Below are 21,318 nucleotides of genomic sequence, written 5' to 3' on the forward strand. Positions count from 1 at the left end.
AATAGTTTCTCAAGAAACAAAAAACAGTAACCAGACTGCTTGTCATGCTGTAGTTATTCAAGTAGGACCCTTGCCAATGTTTTGACCACACGCGTGCACATTTGTATTATGTTCCTTAAATTTATTCATTACAACAATAATGAGAATACTTTTTAAAGCATGCTGTGCTATAGGGACAAAGTCTTTTGGGTATAAAAGTATTTGGCTCTTTTAAACCCTATCTCCTATGGAGAAAATTTGACCAAGGAGTCTAAGGATGGTAATGAAAGAAGGCTGGTGCTTTGACAATAGAATACCTGGAAATATGCCTCATTTTCTTAAGAGGTGATGTGTGTTCAGACTTGGGAGATAAGACAGAAGGCTCTGCAGCTATCTCAGGGAGGCCTATTTAAAGAGGGAAGAGAAATCACTAAGACTTTGAGGTAGAAATATGCAGATGGGCCCAAGACACCACAGAGAAGCCAGTATCCTCACTGGCAAAGTAGAAAGGCCAGGGGAACCTCAATGGATGAAGGGACTTAAGCACATGAGGTCTTAAAGGCAATTGTAAAGGCACTTTTTGTTATAAGATTTGGTTTTTATTCTGAAACATGTTAAGAGGTTAGTGACAGCTTTCAATAGAGACCTGGCATGGGTGCATTTGAATTTAACAGAGCTACTCTGCTAAGATTGAAACACACTGTAGAGGGCCAGAGATAAAGATTAGGGACAACTCCCAACATTATTGTGCTGCCCAAGGCAAGTGAATACAGGAGTCCCTCAGGAGGTGTTTCTTTAAATTTAGCTATCTGGAATGTATCCTTCAGACTTGAGTTCAGCCAGCAGCATAGGACAAACGTGTGTGTTTCTGTTTACATGTACATTTCCATGTAAGTTGCCATGTAAACTGGCAGTCAGCATGTCAGGTGACAGGACACCCTGGACCACCTGGAGCAGTTCCCTCTACGCCATCACTTTGATTCTACTTGATCCATTGCCTACATACTGAGAGGCTTCTCAGCTGCCCTTTCTTGAAATGAAATCTTGATTTCAGCATCCAGACTTATTTTCTTGGATGATGATGGTTTCTTGAACATTTCTCTTCAACTCTGGGAACCCAGAAAGAGCCAATCAAGCCAAAACTAAAACTAAAATACTTGCACCTGAGGCTGGAGAGGTGGCTCAGTAGCTGTTGAGTAAATATGCAAGTCCAATTTGGGATTCTTACTACCCACGGAGAAGCCATTTACAGTGGCCTATATCTGCCAGGACTGGATGAAAGGGAGAAACAGAGGGATCTGGGAACTGCCTGGCCAGGCTGCATAAGGAAACAGTGAATTCTAGTTCAGTGGAAGACCCTGTCCCAACAAAGAAGGTGTGGCAAGTGATGGTGGACAACATTGAATGTCAACCTCTTATCTCCACATACGCATAGGTAAGTGAACACACTCAAACAAATATACACACAAGAGCTCATGTGTGCACATACACAACACTCATGTCTTCCCCAAATCCCATCCTGTGCTTTACCTACTTGAGCTAATTAGTCACACTTCCCTCTTATCTATCACTGTCCTCTCTATAGTATTTTCAGATGTTGACAATTTAAATTTTTCCTCCAAGACTTTTCAAAATCTTTAAGAATCCAAGTTTACGCTTCGGCGAAATGCTGTGGAGTATACACAATCCCTAACTAGTATCAAACCAATCAACCCTTTTAGAGAGAAGGCAAACCCACATAGGCGGGTTATTCAGAGACCAACGATATTTTAATAAGCAGGTTTTCAATTGAGGTGACAGTGACATAAAATCAATCATTTTCAAGTCAACAATACAATGGACTTAGCACAATTTCTGTCCACATATTAATCAATGTAAGGAAGCTGCAAACAGTTTCCCAGCAATTTGGAAACCCCCACTGGAAATACAGGTGGATTTAATGGAGGATCTTAGAAGTTAACAAGACAAATCACACTGGAAAACAGTCACATTTCAATCATGCTTTTGTAAAGGAATGACTAAGGATTTAGTTGTTAACTGCAAAACAGTATGTATTAAAAAATAAAATATGTTCTGTGCTCCAAAACACTAATCCTGACTAGATGTTTTTTAAAATACTCATTATCATATCTGATTTATCTGTCAAATTATAATACTTAAGGACATGCTTCCTGTAAGAGCAGCGCCTCTGTTATACCACATTCTGCTATAGGACACAAGGTGGACAGACTCTCTGGCTTATCTAATTGAGGAAGAAGTTGGGGCCACTGCTTTTGGGTGATGCTTATTCTAATAGTGATCATGTGGATGAAAATAAAAGCTTTATTTGTAGTGAAAAATTTCTTCCCCCATTTCTTCACTTATTAATTTAGGAGTGCATTTTGCCTTCTGCCTATGTCTGATGTGCTGCTAGACTCTAAGGAAATCACACAAACACAGTGTATACTCGAGTAATATTTGTGTTTGGGGTGGTAGTGGTGTGTGTGTGTGTGTGTGAGAGAGAGAGAGAGCATGGTGTGGTGTGTGTGTGTGTGTGTGTGTGTGTGTGTGTGTGTGTGTCTGTGTGTGTGTCCTACTAGTCCACTTCATGTTGCTGGTCTGTGCATGTGTTTAGTGTGGACCACTTGGGATTCAGTAACGCATTAGGAGGCTTGTTCTCAGAGAAAGATCTTCTCTTTTAGCATCATTCATTGCCTGTAGTTCTTCACGTATGGGGTAGGACCTTGTGAAAACTATACATCCATGTTGGCATGCTAACTAAAGTTGTCATTATGCAGGTCTTGTTTAATGGACTGTATCATTGATAGTTCCTAGATACACCTTCAGTGTCCTGTCTAGAAAACACTAGCAGTAGGTATCCTGTTCCCTTAGCTCTTACCGTCTTCAGCTCCCCTCTTCTCAATGTTCCCTGACCACTATAGGGCTTTTGTTCTGGTTGTACTATTTGGATCTGGGTACCTCAAGTTCACTCACTCTCTGTATTTCTGAGCTTCCTTCAGCCCATGTTTAGTGGCTTACTACCTTGAAGATGGTGCTGCCTTCTTTATGAACTGCCAAGTGCAGAAGTCTCAGCTCCTTCATCCAAGTTATCAGCTAAAGTTAAAGTTTGCCAAGGTCTAGCTGTGGTCTTGGGGGCTACGGTTCTTCCCTTGGGATATCCAGGCGCTGTTGGGCACTGAGCTGGGAGGGATGAATCAGAGCTGGAATGGGTAGATCTGAAATATCCAGGTCCAACGAGGAGTGCGGCGGGAGAAGGCCTTCTCCAAAGAGTTTAGTGCTACAGCTCTCTAAAGTGATAGTCAGTAAAACCGAGTGTGTACAATTTATTCTGGTGAACAAGGGCTATGTGAACCGTGGGGAGTAGGAAACGGTTTTCCTGGTGGGTGTGTATCATTGGCTGTGGTTGAGATGCTGTGGATGCTTTATTTGCATGGAGAGGAATTCCAGGTGCTAGGCTATGTGACTGCTTCAAGAATTGCAAGGGTGGAAGTCGTAAGGCTATGCGTTCTGGGGCGTGCAGGCACAGAACAGGGAGGGAGAGATCCTTGCTGCTGCTGGTCTCAAGATTGAGTTTTTGAACACATCTCAACCTTGCTCTAGCTCCATGCCAGTTTCCTGGTGGCACAGTTCATATGGCCCACACCTAGCATCTTAGCATTTTCTCTGATTTTCAATAGTCACCATTCCTTTCCTTTTCTGTTCTGTTGCTGTTATTGTTATTGTTGTTGCTGCTGCTGCTGTGTGCCATCCTTACACCTTCCTTTACACACATTACATTTACAGCTGCTTCTCACAGATGCTCAGTGAGGAAATATTGCAGATTTGGTTGTAGACCTCTGACCCATGAATCCATACACAGTTGTGTAGTAAGCTTTCTTGGGAGCCTGTATTTCTGATTTCAAATCTGTTAAAAGGAAATACAATGAGTCAATTCGAACAATTGGAGACCCAGCGAGGACTTTAATGGAGATAGAAAGTTTAAGGACATTGGTAAAACATAGTTTTGAGGCATGTACATTATTAAAAAAGGAATCTTTCAAACTTCTCTCACCTAGAGTCCCAATAGGAAGTGGGGAAATAGAAGGATCCAGAAGGTCCTAGAAATCTACAAGAAGAACATCATGATGGGAGGATCTAGACCCAGGGGTGTCTACTCAAACTATTGCACCAATCAAAGACAATACATGCTGTAAGCCTTGAACCCCTATTCAGATCTAGCCAACGGACAGGACATTATCCACAGCTGTGTGGAGAGTGGGGACTGACTCTGACATGAACTCTGGTGTCCCATATTTGACCACTTCCACTTGCTGAGGAGGCCTGGAGGCAGTCAGAGAAAGGATAAGCAGGCTACCAGGATAGGACTTGATAGGCTGTGACCATATGGTGGGGGAATATGTCTCCTTCTGTCACAGACCTACGGGAGGGGCAAAAGAGGGAGGGGTGAAAGAGGGAGAGAGAGAGGAATAGGAGGATACAAGTGAGGGGCTAACAACTGAAATGTAATCTGTATAAACCAAATAAAAATAAATTAAAAAAAGAAAAGGAATCTTTAATTTAGATTGTATTAATCCTCAAGTGGTAATAGACTTGTCTTTATAATTAAGGTAAGAAAATTACTTTAAAAAAAAGAAATACTACTATTATCAGTTGCATGAAATTAAAAAAAAAAAAATACCAATTAGTCACACTCAAAGGACCCACTGGGCCATAGTACAAAAGTTACTACCTGAATGGCCACCTTTTCTTGACCTTGTGATTGGTAGACTGAAAGCATCTGCTCTAGGAAGGGCAGAGGCTACAATCAAGCACCTTGACTCAGGCATGAGTTAGGTCACTACCACCCTGGAACCCAAGGTGTAGTAACATGTTCAGCGCATTTTGTGAATTTACAGAGAATCATCTAACTGCATGGTTACAGTCAGAAAACAAATCAAGATTAATAAATGCTGTAGAAGAGCGGGGAGTATGTTCTATGGATTGTGAATGAATTCATTTGGATTGCATTAGTAGAGATGAGGTAGCTGAGCGCTGATGATGTGACCTTGGGTTGGGATGGGGAAGTGGGCCTTTTATTCTCACCAGTGCCTGCAGGAAGCAAATGAGAGGCTACTCTGTGAACTTCAGGTTGATACAAAAAACCCCAAACAATTCATGATGCAATGTTGACAAGAAGCACTTATCAAACACAATTAGGTATTTATGAAAACAAATCAACTTGAATAAAGGACTTAAGAAAAAGAAAACACACACAGAGTTTTCAGGTACAGGTCTTAAAACAATTGTGCTGAGTGGACTCCAGGAGTCAATAGACAGTATTGAGAATATAATAAGCAAGATACGAGTTTCAAAGTGGTGACTGATCACTCTGTAAATGGACCAAGCTAAAATTATAAACAAAATTTAACATGAGCTGCAAGTGAAAAAAACAACAGTTAGAGAGAGAGAGAGAGAGAGAGAGAGAGAGAGAGAGAGAGAGAGATCAAAGCAAAAATCAGTAAAATAGGAAGAAAGGAAGAAAAGTAACACCAAATAAGAAGCTGCAACAATTGTAACCCTACATATGCCTCTTAATATGCCTCCAAAATGCCAAGTGAAACTTTTAAAGAAACACAAGAAGACCTGTGTGGGTGTTGTTAATACTAATCTCTGTGCTGGAAGAGGGAATCACCATCATGTGAAGTGTGTTCTCTGACCACAGAGGAAGTAAGCCTAAAGTCTAAAGGGTAAGTAGGAATGTAAGACGCATGGGCATGTATGAAAATTGAGAAATCTATTTCAAAGTAAGTTGTGGATCAAAGAACAACTCATAGTGGAAATCAGAAAGCATTTGAACCAGATGATCACAAAGTCGAAGAGAGACTGGAAAGGGTGAGCTAAGCATCACAAGAATTTAGAGAAAGAATTCAATTTGACACGAAAAAACTAGATGGAATGTAATGGTCAATATGAGAATCAACATTAACCAAAGAAGTGATAAAAGAGAAAGGGAACATCATAAAAATCAAAAGATTTTTTTAAATTAATTAAAGTGAATTAGGTGGATAGATAGATAGATAGATAGATAGATAGATAGATAGAATGGGAAAAAGATACATGCACACTGCAGGGATGGTTTAATATACGGAAATCCATCAATGTAATCCACCATATAAACAAACTGAAAATAAAAAACCCATGATCATCTCCTTGGATGCAGAGAAAGCATTTGATAAAATTCAACACCCATTCATGTTTAAAGTTTTAGAGAGATTGGGGATACAAGGTACTTTCCTCAACATAATAAAGGGTATATACAGCAAGCCAATAGCCAAAATCAAAGTAAATGGTGAGATACTCAAGGAAATTCCTCTCAAATCGGGAAAAAGGCAAGGCTGCCCACTCTCTCCATATCTCTTCAATATAGTACTCGAAGTTCTAGCCAGAGCAATAAGACAACAAAAGGAGATCAAGGGTATCCAAATGGGAAAGGAGGAAGTCAAATTATCCCTATTTGCAGATGGTATGATAGTGTACATAAGTGACCCTCAAAATTCCACCAGAGAACTCCTAAAGCTGATAAACACCTTCAGCAAATTGGCTGGATACAAAATTAACTCAAAAAAGTCTGTAGCCTTCCTATACACAAATGACAAGCTTGCAGAGGAAGAAATTAGGAAAACCACACCCTTCACATTAGCCACAAGCAATATAAAATATCTAGGAGTTACCCTAACTAAGCAAGTGAAGGACTTGTATGAAAAAAATTTCAAAACTCTGAAGAAAGAGATTGAAGATGACCTGAGAAGATGGCATGATCTTCCTTGCTCATGGATCGGGAGAATTAACATAGTAAAAATGGCCATCCTACCAAAAGCAATCTACAGATTCAATGCAATCCCTATCAAAATACCTACACAATTTTTTAAAGACATTGAAAGTTCAATTCTGAACTTCATATGGAAAAACAAAAAACCCAGAATAGTTAAAACAATCTTGTACAATAAAAGGAGCTCTGGAGGAATCTCCATACCTGATCTCAAACTGTACTATAAAGCAATAGTAATTAAAACAGCATGGTACTGGCACAGCAACAGGCTGGTTGATCAGTGGAATCGAATGGAAGATCCAGATATGAATCCACACACATATGGTCACTTGATTTTTGACAAAGAAGCCAAATCCATTCAATGGAAAAAGGATAGCATCTTCAACAAATGGTGCTGGTCTAACTGGAGGTCTATGTGTAAAAAATGCAACTGGACCCATATTTGTCACCTTGCACAAAACTCAAATCCAAGTGGATTAAAGACCTCAACATAAAACCAGAGACACTAAGCCACTTAGAGGAAAAAGTGGGAAAGAGCCTGGAACATATTGGCACAGGAGACAACTTTCTGAACAGAACACCAACGGCCCGGGCCTTAATGTCAACCATTAATAAATGGGACCTCATGAGGCTGAGAAGCTTCTGTAAGGCAGGAGACACTGTCAAGAGAACAAAGCGACAGCCTACAGACTGGGAAAAAATCTTCACCAACCCTACATCTGACAAAGGTCTAATATCCAAAATACATAGAGAACTCAAGAAATTAAACACCACGAAACCGAGTAACCCAATTGAGAAATGGGGCTTAGAACTAAACAGAGAATTCTCAACAGAGGAGTATCAAATGGCTGAGAAACACTTAAAGAAATGCTCAACCTCCTTAGTCATCAGGGAAATGCAAATCAAAACAACTCTGAGATTCCATCTTACACCCACCAGAATGGCTAAAATCAAAAATTCAAGCGACACCACATGCTGGCGAGGATGTGGGGAGAGAGGAACACTCCTTCATTGCTGGTGGGAATGCAAACTAGTACAGCCACTTTGGAAATCTCTCTGGTGCTATCTCAGAAAAATGGGAATAGGGCTTCCTCGAGACCCAGCTATTCCACTCCTTGGAATATACCCAGAAGATGCTCCAGCACACAACAAGAAACTTTGCTCAACCATGTTCATAGCAGCCTTATTCATAATAGCCAGAACATGGAAACAGCCTAAGTGTCCCTCAGTAGAAGAGTGGATAAAGAAACTGTGGTACATGTACACTATGGAATACTACTCAGCTATTAAAAACAAGGAATTCCCGAAATTTGTGGATAAATGGATTGAGCTAGAAATTATCATAATGAGTGACTTAACCCAGAAGCAGAAAGACTCAAATGGTATATACTCACTTATATCTGCATACTAGCCCAAGGGGCATGTCCCACGAAAGCCTTCACTTACTAGGAAACTGGAACAGAGGGGAGGGCATCCAATTGGGACTCTAAATGAGAGACGCATGGGAGAATAGCAAAATAAAAGGATACAGAGGGTCCTAGAAATCTACAAGTCAACAATATGATAGGCAGATTTGGGCCCAGGGGTCCCGCTCAAACTAAGGCACCAGCCAAGGACAATAAAGGAGGTAAACTTTAAACCCCTTCCCAGATCTAGCCAGTGGTCAGAATATTCTCCACAGTTGAGTGGAGGGTGTGATATGACTTTCTCATGTACTCTGGTGCCTCACATTTGACCATGTCCCCTGGAGGGGGAGACCTGGTGGCACTCAGAGGAAGGACAGCAGGTAGCCAAGAAGAGACTTGATACCCTATGAGAATATACAGGGGGAGGTAATCCCCCTCAGGAACAGTCATAGGGGAGGGGAATAATGGGAAAATGGGGGGGGGGGAAGGGAGGATACAAGGGATGGGATAAACATTGAGATGTAACAAGAATAAATTAAAAAAAAAAAGATACATGCACACATACACATTGACTGGGAGATGCAATTTCATATTTACAAATATTAGTAAACAGATGAATAGAAATTGCAAAGTCTTCAGTATACAATGAAGAAAAAAGTGTAATCTCACAATTGTAATGTGCACTTAAAATAACATTGTAAAATATGTCATTTCCCATTGGCTGTGGACAAAACACTTATGCTAATGATTTTTACTTTTCTGCCCTTTACTTCATTCTAAGGGATAGCTACTCTTTCTGTTCTCCATTTTGGATAAAGAACATGGCTCTAAAAGAAATAACCATGGTGTGTCTAACGTCTCGTGTCCAATGAGTAGGCTAATCATTACCTTAAGCTGAGATCTGACTCCCAAGCCCATGCATGTTCTTAGTCACAGAACTGCAGTGAACAGCAGCACCTCTCTCGCCTGGACAAGATGCCAGGGGAACTCCTGTGTCGGCAGCACCAGGTGTCCATCCTCTACAGACTTCCTCCATCCTTTTCTCTTTACCCCTTTCTCCCTCACCCTCCACCATGACTTGTCCTGTTTCTCATCTGTGAACAGGGAAGCAGGTCTGGACTGCATGGCTGGCTTCCACCTCTCCATGCCTCTACAGGAACTTACACGTTGGGAATGAATACTGTTCCATCCTCCCAGAACCACGGGCCTTCAGTCTGATTCCGGGAAAGGCCTATCCAAAATGAACTAACAGGCTGAGAAGAAGTGTGGCTTTCAATGAACTCCTGTAGTAAAACAAAAATACAAACACACATCAGCATGTGTTTTACAGAGAATTGTCAATCTTTGAATACCATTCAATGTCTAGAGAGGCGTAGTTGCTCATTTTAGAGCCGTTGTCAATTTTCCCAGCAATAGCAGATTCATAATGTTGATAAAGAATGTAGGCTGAGAAGATGGCTCAGTGGGTAAGAGTGCTTGCTGCCAACACATGAGGACATGGGTTTGAATGCCCAGCATCCATGTTAAAAACCCGGATGTATCCTTGCATGTCTTTAACTCCTGTACTGTAGGGGGTAAAAACTGGAGAATCCTGGGGTTTGCTAGTTATGAGCCTACTCTCCAGGTTCAGTACATAAGCATACACACACACACACACACACACACACACACACACAAACATAGAAGCACTCATACAAACCAAAGGGGAGAAAAATAGGCTTATCTTATCAATATTCTCCCTCATTCAACAAACTATACAAAATCCAGCAATGTCCAACTCCCAGGCAGTTTCACGGGAAATGGGCCATTAGTTTTTGTACAAGTTGCAAATATAAATTCGTAATACCTTTGCCAAGGAATACAGTGCTGTGGATGAACCCAGAGCCTGGCAGGTGCCGGATAAGTGCTCTACTCCAGATCTACATCTCAGCCCTTCTCTGCATGTTTTATGATTAAATAACTCAGGTTTCAATGACGACTCTTGAATTGGTCACAGAAATGGGATAATTCTTTGCCAGTTACAGGTTGATATCAAAGGCCACATGGATTTCTAATATTATTGTTTTCCTTGTTGGTAGTCCTGCTTTAATTAACTTTAACAAGAACTACAACTCTTGGGTACGGGATTGCAGATGGATAAAAACAGAATGGTGAAGAAAGAACAGAATATACGGATTAGAGCTGTGTAGTGAGCTCCAGGTCTGTCTGGGATAATACAGAAACTGTGTCTAAAAATAAGACAAAATCAAAAACCTGCTTCTTTGTCTTTCTCAGTGTTGCAAAGAATAAACAATTCATAAATGTATAATATTGCTGATATCTTTCATGATACTTAAAGTAGCAAGTGGGTAGTTTTTCTCCTATATTTCAACGTAGAGAACTGCAGTACAAACATACAAAAATTAAGGGCTCTTACCACTATATCCAAACAATCATAAAGCTTGTTTTAAATGATTTGTTTTCATAATTTTACATGTACTTCTTTGTTTTTTGGGGGGATGTTCTGTGGCATGCCACAGTGCTCATGTGGTCAAAGGGCAATTTGTAGAAGGCATTTTTTCTCTTCTATCATATCGGTTCTAGGGATCAAATTCAGGTCAAGCTTATTGGCAAATGCTACCTCGCAATCCCTGACATTATTTATTTTAAAGTAAAACATGATTCCTTTTTAAATCAATTAATTAAAAATAAAACCACGTATTATGTACTTTACATGCCTACTGTATGATTTTGCACTTACATAGAACATTGATATTAACATTGTGAGTCCAGGAGTCTCCCTTGCCCTATTGAATATAGACCACAGGTAAATACAGCAGAAGTTTGTGCTTACAAATTCTTTTAAGTTGTCTATCTTCAGTAGATGAGCGTGTAGCTTGGAGCAGCGTCTCTTACTTCCATACCAGGAATTTTGTGACATGCTAAATAGATAACAGCTCTTCTCATGTGTGATCCAATTAGGGGGGCAAGGCCCAGAAAAAAGTCCTGGAAAGAAAATTAATATCATGAAGTTCACAGTACATAAATTAATTCTTTTAGTGCATTTTGACACATATCTAATAATGAGTTTTCATTACAATAACACATACTTAATTTTTGACACAATTAGACTATATTTTTTACAGAATATATTAAACTTCTTTAGTTCGTTTAAAAAATTAAAAGGTATAAAGAGTTGGTCTAGTGATGGAGAACACTAGCTGCTCTTCCAGGGGACCTAGGTTATTATCAGCACCTGCATGACAGTTCACAACATTTATAACTCCAGTTTTGGGGGATCTGAACCCTCTTTTGGTCTCTTAGGGTACCAGGCATACAAGTGGTACACAGACAAAAATGCAAGCAAGACACTCATACACATAAATAAAATTACATTTAAAATTAGTTGAGTAATTACAGTGTTTTACATAGAAAACTAGATTTATCTCTTCCATGACTTCAAGTATAAGCCCACATTCCCTTTCTCTACTGATCCTCTCTAAAACAAAAACACTCCAAATCAATTGGTACACATAGTAATTACACTTGATTTATCCTATAGAGGGGATATGTGATTATTTATATTTCAAAGACTCTTTTGTGTTTCATTAACTAAAAACAGTGGGGACATAAATCCAGAGATGGAATGCTGGAGGAAAAATATTGTCAGTCATTAAAATGCAATCAGAAACACAGACTGGGTATGGAAAAATGTTATTAAATCAACTCAATGCTGTGATTGAATATATTTAACCAGAGTTCTCAGTGATTTATGTATTAAGTCCATTTCTTCTGCATATTCTTATGAACATTTGCACTCTTGTCCTCAGTATCCCTTCCCCACTTTGCCCTGACATTCCGTTTCCCTTACTTCTACCACTGTAGAAATATCAGTTCCACAGAGGCACTGAGCACTGCGTCTTCCATTGCATCAGTAATATCATCTCTTGTAGGTCTCAGCACAAAAGCAATTACTGATCCTTTTAATAAGTGTAAGAGCTATGGACTTGTGCTTTCACTTTATCAGGTGTCTGATGGGATATGTTATGCTAAGGAATTGCTGTTAGTCCTGCTTGCCTCGAATATGCTGTCATTGGATGTGAACTTATTTCCCAGCCCACCCCTCAGCACCAGGAACAGAACCTCTGGAATCCAGGGTCCCACTGCTCCTTCAGTTCTGCCCTTGCCTGTAGTTTGGGGTGCCTTGGAGGGATCCACCTTCTCATCTAAAGATGATTTTGTGGGCTTGTGGTTCTCTTTAGTTCTTGACAGGATGTTGTCTTTCTCCTCTGGATTTCTCCCTGAATTGAATCTCCAAAATGCTTCGTATATCATGAACAATAGTGACAGGAAAAAAGAAAGTCATTCTACTGTGTTTGAAAATTGAAATGCTATCAGCCATATTTTACGGAAGCACATGGGGCATGCCTATAACTAATGATAAATAAATGATACGTTGCTGATAAAAAGACACTCAGATGGTTGATACATAGACGATACGTCAAATACACGGAAAGGAATAAGTAACTTTTATGAAGAAAGTAGCAAGAAGAAGATCTAACTACAATTGTAAAAGATGTGAAATGATAATTTAATGACAATAATACTCCTTTGCTTTCTTTTATTATTTTTGGACAGCAGCTCTTTGAGAACTATCCAATATGTAATACATAGACTACGTTTTCACTCAATAAGCATTTGTCTAATTTGGAGCTATGAAGATTCTCTGAAGATATCATTCAACTTTATTGCCACAAGACCCATGAAATATGGAAACCTAAAGAGATCTACTCATTCTTTACAAAATATTTACTTAGTAATATTGAAGTGCCTCAGGCAATACTTAGCAGAGTCAATATTTTTTTTATTAAATATCGTCTGTAAATTAATTTTTATGTATCACTAGGCTCACAAAAATTACCTGCCACTCATTTAATACCTCCTAGGGAAAGTAACAGCATATTGTATTTTCTTCTCTAACTCTGTACGTTTACATTCACTAACTTATATTTTATCTACATTCCATTTAAAAAAATCAGCTATCCATGTAGAATACTAGAACAATATACTTAAGAACTTGTTTTATTAAGCACATTGTCTACATTTCTACTAAGGATCTCAGCACTAATTAGCTTATAACTATGGAATAGTCAATCCTCCAGCCTCTCCATTCTCCTATAAGTGAAATGGAAATTAATAACATAAACTCAATGGGTTTAATGTACAGATTAAATGTGGCTGTACGTGCCAAGCCCTTGAGAGAGTGCCTAGCATAAATTAATTGCATAATCATTGTGTGCAGCTGCATCAACCTCCCTCACTTATACTCACCCAGGATACCCAGGACTGTAGCAACCACTACTGCGACCAAGCACAGGATTCCCAAAGCCACCGCAACAGGCCGCCAAGGAGAAGATGGAGCCCGGCTTCCTGGGAAACAGAGAGATAAGAAAGAGAGTAAGGGAAGTCTGTGGAGCCCTTTAATTTCTCATCTCACTGAAAAGTGGATGGATCTAAAGGGATCATCAGTCACTGGGCTCTAGGGGCTTGAGAGTCTAGTCTGATAGTATGAATCTTCATTGTCTGCCAGTTTCCGGATGTCTCTTCTTCAGTTGCTTCAACTGTGGTATCATTGCCTTACCATCTGTACACTCCTCGATTGCAGGCTCACAGGATAGTCCATAGGTTTAGGCATTATTCATTCCCTGAAGCCCTACTTGTTCATAGAGCAAACAGCTTTCCATAGGAGAAATAGCACCAATTACTAAGGCTAGATTTCTCTATTCATTTATTTGATGCATGATTTGAGCAAACTATTTTTGCCATACCCTCCTTAATAATATTTTTTTATTTTATGGTTGTGAAATTGGATCAATAACATCTTCAAATATTGTTATTGGAAGTGAGCTAAGATACACAGAAATACCCCTGTTAGGAATTACGGACACTCTGGTTCACATGGCATAAACACATATGCCTTGCCCCTTCCCTCACTCAATTTCTACTATTTTCCAAGCAAATTGCACAAGAAAGGAGTTGTGTAAGTGGTTAAAAGAGGAAAATAATTGCATAATGTGAACACCAAAAAGCAGAAGAAAGCAAACTGTGATGTCAGGACCTGTGAGTCTACTCTTCCTTCAAGTTAACAGTGAACTGATTTTGTTTTAAGCTTACAATACCATAACCAGAAACCCAACTTACAGAGCTGCCCAGTAGGTGACCCAGAAAGAGACTAAAACACTCTGTGAGAAGAAAGATCCTTTAAAGTCCTCTATATCTTGTATTGTTTCCATTTTAAGATCTATCTCCCACTAATGGGACATTTTTTAATCTAGCATATGTCTCCCATCACCAATATACTACCATCTCACTTTTAAAAGTTCACATTAATCTCTTATTACAAAAGTATAACAAATTTGGGACTTTGAACCATGTGACTCCTGAACTCACTTAGGGTTCAACCAAAGACATATTCGTTTTTACTTGCCATACACTCTCCCGTGATTTCATCCCGTGCCATTTTAGCACTGACTGTTGTACGGTTGCACATGTTGTTCATTTACCTGTCTCCTGGCCCCCTCACCACTTACCATGAGGCAAGCAACAAAAGACACTCCACTATATCCCTTCATCTTTGTCTGTTACTCCTGTTACTAGTCCCATCTCCTACTGATGAAACATCTGTGGAGTGGAGTAGTCCTGCTTCCTGCCACAAATCAAAAGCAATTTGTGGAAGTTGCTGAGTACTTTTCAGGAAAAGAGGCTTAGTGAACATTCAAAGGATCTATAATGGCTTCCAGCAGCCTTTAAAATGATATACCACATATACGAATGTGTATATACACATACATATATATGGTACACACACGCATCAAAAACTATATTAGTATATAGTTTTTGTAGGAAATCCTACAATTTAAGAGTCTCCCCATTTGTTGTTTAGTTAATGAGAATGAAGGTTTTATAAGCAGAATGAAAATAGATACCTTTCTCTGATCCCGTGGGTCTTTTGTGGATATCTCGAGTGCTGAAGTCTAATTGAGTATACCCATCTTCATCCATATTCTCTATACGCGAGTGATATTTCGTTGTTTCACAGGATCCTAGGTAGGCAGAGCACTTGAATGTTCTTTCCCATTAAAATAACTGCCAGGGTGATGATCTTGAAGCCAGAGCCTGACACAGTCCTTTGCTGAAGTTTATGGAGCTCAGCTTAAGTAGTCTAGACAGTGAGCAGAGCAGGAAATGAAAACCACGTTGGAGTAATTTCCCATCCTTTGCCTCTAGATCCTGTTTCTGAGGTTGTGAGTTCTGAAGAAAACTGCAGTGTCACATAGTGCTCGGGTGGTGTTATAGATGAACTCTACAACCGATGCACGGATTAGTCTTAAAAGATTTTCGTTACACTCCCCACTGAAGTTGCCATAACTAATTGGTGTGGCTTATGTAAACTGCTAAGTAGTTTGGGTACCTTGAATCCACCATTAGTTTGTTAGAATTGTGCTTGCATGCCCACATCCTTGCATGGGTGCATTCCACAAATATGCATTAAATACCACCACAACTGCCAGGAGTTGGCAACACTTGCAAGGAGGCTAGCCACTGAGAAACACAATACCTAATGGAGAAAAGCACAGGTGAGTATCAAAGCCACATTTCCTCTAGCAACACAAAGCCAATTATTCTCTTTGGGACTTGTCATGGACTAGAAATACACAGGAGTAAACATTTGTTGGTGCTTACTTTGCCTTCGGTCCTACACAGCATATGTGCTTTCTCATTCTGTCTCAGCCCTCTAAGAATTCTACCTGAGCAGAAATTACACTTACTATTTTCAAATGAGGAGAAAAAGACATCGATACTCAGAAAATGGAAAAAAAAAAAAAATAGATCTATTTATTATGTATACACTGTTTTGCCTGAAAGTACACCTGCGAGCCAGAAGAGGGCACCAGAGTTCATTATAGATGGTTGTGAGCCACCATGTGATTGCTGGGAATTGAACTCAGGACCTCTGGAAGAGCAGGCAGTGCTCTTATCCTCTGAGCCATCTCTCCAGGCCCCCAAAATGCAAAATTTAAAACTAGAACAAGTAACTGAAACAAAGTCTAATATGTTTTTAAGACTTTGAATTGTGTTTGGTAAGATGGCCATTTTTATTATGTTAATCTTACTGAGCCATGAGCGTGAGAGATCTCTCCATCTTCTGATATGTTCTTCAATTTCTTTCTTCAGAAACTTGAAGCTTTTGTCATGCACATCTTTCGCTTGCTTGGTTAGAGTTACACCAAGATATTTTATATAATATTTTGGCTCTTTGTGAAAGGTGTTGTTTTTCTAAATTCTTTCTCTGCCCATTTATTATTTGTATAAAGGAGGGCTCCTGACTTATTGTAGTTAATTCTGTATCCAGCCACTTTGCTGAAGGTGTTTCTCAGCTGTAAGAGTCCCCTAGTAGAATTTTGGGATCACTTGCTGTCATATATACGAATAGCAATATTTTGACTTTTTCCTTTCCAATTTATATCCTCTTGATCTCCTTTAGTTGCCTTATTGCTATAGCTAGACTTCAAGTACATATTGAATTGAATAGATATGGAGAATGTGGGCAGCCTTTTCTTGTCTCTGATTTTAGCAAAGTTGCTTTAAGTTTCTCTCCATTTAATTTGATGTTAGCTATAGCCTTGCTGTATATTGCCTTTATTATGTTTAGGTATGTGCCTTGTATCACAAGGACACTTGCTCAACAATGTTCATAGCAGCTTTATTTGTAATAGCTGGAAACTGGAAACAAGCTAGATGTCCTTCAACTGAAGAATGGATAAAGAAAATGTGGTGCATTTACACAGTGGCATACTACTCAACATTAACAAAAAAAATTATAAAATTTGCAGGCAAATGGATGGAACTAGAAAAGATCATCCCAAGTAAGGTAACCCAGACCCAGAAATAAACACATGTGGAATGCACTCACTTATAAGTGGATATTAGCCATGAAGTACAGGACCACCAGGCTACAATCTACAGACCCAAAGCTGACAAGTAACAAGGAGAGCTCAAGGGAGGATGCTTGAGTCTCATTCAGAAGGGGAAATAAGCAGACATTGGAGTAGACAGACAGAGGGATCTGAATGGGAAAGGGGTAGGGAGGGAAACAAGGGTTAGGATCAGGAGTGGAGAGGGAGAAGGCTGGGAAAGAGAACTGAAACCAATGAGAGGGCCTCTCTGGGACAGGGAAGCCTCTGGAAGTCTATGGCAGTGACCCTCTCTGAGACTTCTACCAGAAAGGGGGAATATAGAGCCTGAAGAGGCTACCTCCTATAGCTAGGCAGGACTTCCAGTGGAAGATAGGAGACACTTTTGACTCAAAATTTTCCTGCCTATAAGTAGTGCAGAGATAAAGAAGGAACCGCCATAGAGGAAATGGCCAGCCAATGACTGGCCACACCTGAGAGCCACTTCACTGGAGAAAGCCAACCCCTCGCATGATTAATGGTACCCTATTATGTTCGCAGACAGGAGTCTAGCATAACTGTCTTCTGAGAGAGTTCACCCAGAAGATGATAGAAACAGATGCAGAGACCCACATCCAAACAATAGTAGGAGCTGGAGGAGACAGGTAGAGTGGGGGTAAGGCAGGATTTAGGGGGCCAGAGAGATCAGAAGACCTACAGAGTAAACTAACTTGGACCCACGGGGGCTCACAGAGACTGAAACACAAACCAAAGAACACGCACTGGCTGGACCTACACCCTCTATACAAATGGAGCTGATTGCAGCATGCTCAAACTGTGGGTTCCCTAACAATCAGAGCATGGCTACCGCTGACTCTGTTGCCTACCTTTGCATTCCTTTTGTATAGCTGGGCTGCCTTCTCTGGCTTCAGTGAGAGAGGATGAACCTAGTCTTGCAGTGACTTGATGTACCAGGATGGGTTGATCCCATGGGGGGGGGGGCTCCCCTTCTCTGAGGATAAGGCAATAGGGAGATGTAGGAGGGAGTGTGAGGGTGGGACCTGGAGTTGAGGAGGGAAGGGTCTGTAATCAGGCTGTAAAATGAATAAAAATAAGTAATTAAAATTTTAATTAAAGAACATGATTTGGTATCATTTTCTTCTCCAGTAGCTTCATTCTTCTGGGCTCTTGACATGCGTGTAGTAGACTGAAACAGAAGTCTAAAATGTCTGGGGATGGAGAAGTAGGTTTAATGTGAACTGATGTCAGAGTCCACAGAACAAAATCTAATGCCCTCTTCAAGGCTGGAGTGTGCTAATGAAAAGAAACTGCAAACTGCAGAAGTAAAGGGGCAGCCAGAGTGAGTCTTCATCTGGACTTGTCTGTCGGCACTTTTTAATTAGGAAACTTCTCATCCTTATGACAGGAGGCAGTGTCACACTTTGAAGCAACATACATACCTGCAACTCTAAGAGACTGAGAGAGAGCAAGAGTGATCTCTTTGAACGCTTGCCCTTGAGGAAACTGTTCAGGGTACTGGGATTCTTATGCCAAGAGCAGAGAAAAGATACTGTGTTGGAAATCCCAAACATATATTATAAGGGTGGATTTACCTACCATCTGCTGCCAAGTTGGATTTTTTTCTTTGCTTGTTTTTTACAGACAGGGTCTCAAAAATTCCTCATTCTTCCTGACCATGAAATATCAGACTCAGCTCTGACTTGAGAAGCTGGTAGCACTGTGCGCACCAAGCTTGTGTAGGCAGCTCAGGCTATTGGACCCATCAGTCCTTAGAGATGAAGCCTTCCGTTATTTGGAAGCCCAGTGTGCTGGTGAAGGTGGGAGGGGCTGTTATATGCAAATAAGTATGTACTTCTCAAAGTCTAGTGTGGATGGCTAGAGTAGGTGAGCGCTTAGCGGAGAGTAAGCGAGATTATTTTATTTTATTTTATTAATTTATTCATTTTACATCTCAATGGTTATCTCATCCCTTGTATCCTCCCATTCCTCCCTCCCTCCCATTTTCCCCTTAATCCCCACCCCCCTATGAGTGAGATTCTTCCCTTCTTACATCCTCTGCCATACAAGTCTTAGTGACTTTCCCCGGATGTGCCATAGAAGAGCCATGTCTATCTATTCTCAATATCCACTAGCCATTCAATCCAATGATGTAATCTTTGCAAAGCAGCAGGATGGAATGTAGAGAAGGGGAGGTGTCAAGAGAGCCACCCTGCTAAGGGAGCTCACTAGGCATGTGGGCTGTCTAGGAGGTGATCTGGTATTTGCAAGGTCTTGTGCCATGATGCACCCCCAGAACTGCTTCCAGCCCCTGACATGCTGTCAGGAGCCATTGATTTGGGGAAGTTCAGTAGGCATGAGAGATCTCTGGAAGGCATCTAGTATTTTTGCAAAGTCTGTACTGTGATGTACCCCAGAATTGCTTCCAACCTCTGTCTATTGTGCATTGCTGCATCTCTCTAAAATCTGGCATTAGAGCTGGGCATGGTGGGGCATGCCTTTAATCCCAGCACCCAGAGAGGCAGAGGCAGGTGGATCACTATGAGTCTAAGGCCAGCTTGGTCTACAAAGCAAGTCCCGGACAGCCAAGGCTACATTCAAGGGCAGCCTGGTCTACAAAGTGAGTCCAGGACAGTCAAGGTTACACAAAGAAACCCTGTCTCAAAAAACCAAAAAGAAAAAACATCTGGTATTGGTGTGAACTGTTACTTTTTGGGTATTGACCAGCTCTGATTGAAAAACCTTCCTACAGGATCTTGTTTGAGGATATACTGTTTGTCGTTCAGATGAATTAATCCCTGATTATAGAATTTCTGATTTGACTCAGTTTTAAAGCTAAATTGTTTTAGATATTCTAAAACATTTTAGAGAGTTTGTGGCTAAAATAAATACCTTTGTGGACATCCAGATGCCTCACTATGGATAGCCTTGTAGAAGATTTATGACCTCAGATAAGCCTCCACTCCAGATGGCACCAGGAATCCTGGCATTTCACCATAAATATAGGCAAGTTGGTTTAAACTTCCCATGACCCCAAAATGGAATGAAGCTACCTAGAGACGTCTGAATTTACTCTGTTTCTTAGACTGAAAGACAGATAAAATTATTGTCCTGGACTCATTATGACAAATCATATATTCTTGTAACTTTTAGGCCTTGTCACTCTGAACTCACTGTGAACTTATGTAATGGATACCTAGATAAGAAATGTTTATCTTTAAAACCTGTAACCTGTTGTACTTTAGAATTCATCTGTTTTCGTGATTAATTGTCCTTTTTCGACTATGAGGTAATACCCTTTTCTCAGAAGTATAAGTACGGTCACCAACAATAAACGGCACTGAAATTGGGAAGCTTAACTTCAGTTGAAGTCATGATGCCTGACTTCATCCACCTTTTCTCTTGAATGTATTTGTTGAAAATTGGAAACTTGACTTAAGATGAAGTTGAGATGTCTAATTTCATCCACCTTTTCTCTTGAATGTGTGTGTGTGTGAGAAAGTGGTTTTTTTTTTTCTATCTCTCTCTTATCTTATTTCCCTATAGATTCACAAATAAATGACCAGTCTCAGGGCTTTATCATCAGCCTTTTAGGATTCGCAGGCCTCCACAAAGAAGCCTATCTACAGATCAAAGAGCCTATTTCTACCACCTTCATGCACCTTGGCTAAAACCGCTTTTACAACCTCAGCCATAGAAAAATTGTGGTCAGTTTAAATTTTTCCTACAGCCAGTCCCTAGAGAAGAAAGCCTGGCCTCCCTTTCCTCTTTCTTCTTTCAATCCTGATCAGTTGCCTGAGCCATCAGCTTTGGCACCCAAGAGATAAAGTGAACTGAAAGGGCATCTGCATCCAGCCCCAGAGACCCTACCCTGGACCTCTTCAGAGCTGCAGCCGGGCTTTAACAGGGAGGCCTCCCAGAATGTTCCGTAAGGCATTTTGAAAATTCTGAGAAAACAAGGCAAAGAGGAAGATCCGCCCTGACATAGGCCATGAGACCTTCATGTGACCGAGAAAAGGAGGGAAATATCCTCTTTCAGTGTCTAGAGGAAAGGAGTGCCCTTATTTTATGAGAAGACACAGACAAGAGGATGTAAAGCAATACTGCCAAGTTCCCCTCAGTCCTCGCTAGTCAATTAAACTCAATGGGTCACACGTGAGGAGACATGGAAGTG

The 21,318-nt window shown here is 40.4% G+C and overlaps 1 protein-coding gene across 1 annotated transcript; it reads right to left on the reverse strand.

The window, feature by feature from the left end:
* Nucleotides 1–3,725: 3,725 nt before the first annotated feature.
* Clec7a (C-type lectin domain containing 7A) lies at nt 3,726–21,081 on the reverse strand. Its single transcript, XM_051155672.1, has 7 exons — nt 21,015–21,081; nt 15,159–15,275; nt 13,504–13,602; nt 12,360–12,494; nt 11,027–11,178; nt 9,358–9,476; nt 3,726–3,883 (listed from the first exon to the last, which is right to left on the reverse strand). Exons 1-7 carry the CDS (start codon nt 21,079–21,081, stop codon nt 3,757–3,759), a joined length of 816 nt encoding a protein of 271 aa, XP_051011629.1. The 3' UTR covers nt 3,726–3,756.
* Between the last annotated feature and the right edge of the window lie 237 nt (nt 21,082–21,318).

Source organism: Acomys russatus, chromosome 13, assembly GCF_903995435.1.
Source record: "Acomys russatus chromosome 13, mAcoRus1.1, whole genome shotgun sequence".
Classification (NCBI taxonomy): domain Eukaryota; kingdom Metazoa; phylum Chordata; class Mammalia; order Rodentia; family Muridae; genus Acomys; species Acomys russatus.

Excerpts from the sequence above, each read along its gene's own strand:
- Clec7a (XM_051155672.1), bottom strand. The coding sequence starts at position 21,081 with ATGCCTTACGGAACATTCTGGGAGGCCTCCCTGTTAAAGCCCGGCTGC. Across the intron at positions 15,276-21,014 it reads CAGCTCTGAAGAGGTCCAGG|GATCCTGTGAAACAACGAAA; the intron begins GTAGGGTCTCTG and ends CTGCCTACCTAG. Across the intron at positions 11,179-12,359 it reads CAAGGCACCCCAAACTACAG|GACTTTTTTCTGGGCCTTGC; the intron begins GCAAGGGCAGAA and ends TTTTCTTTCCAG.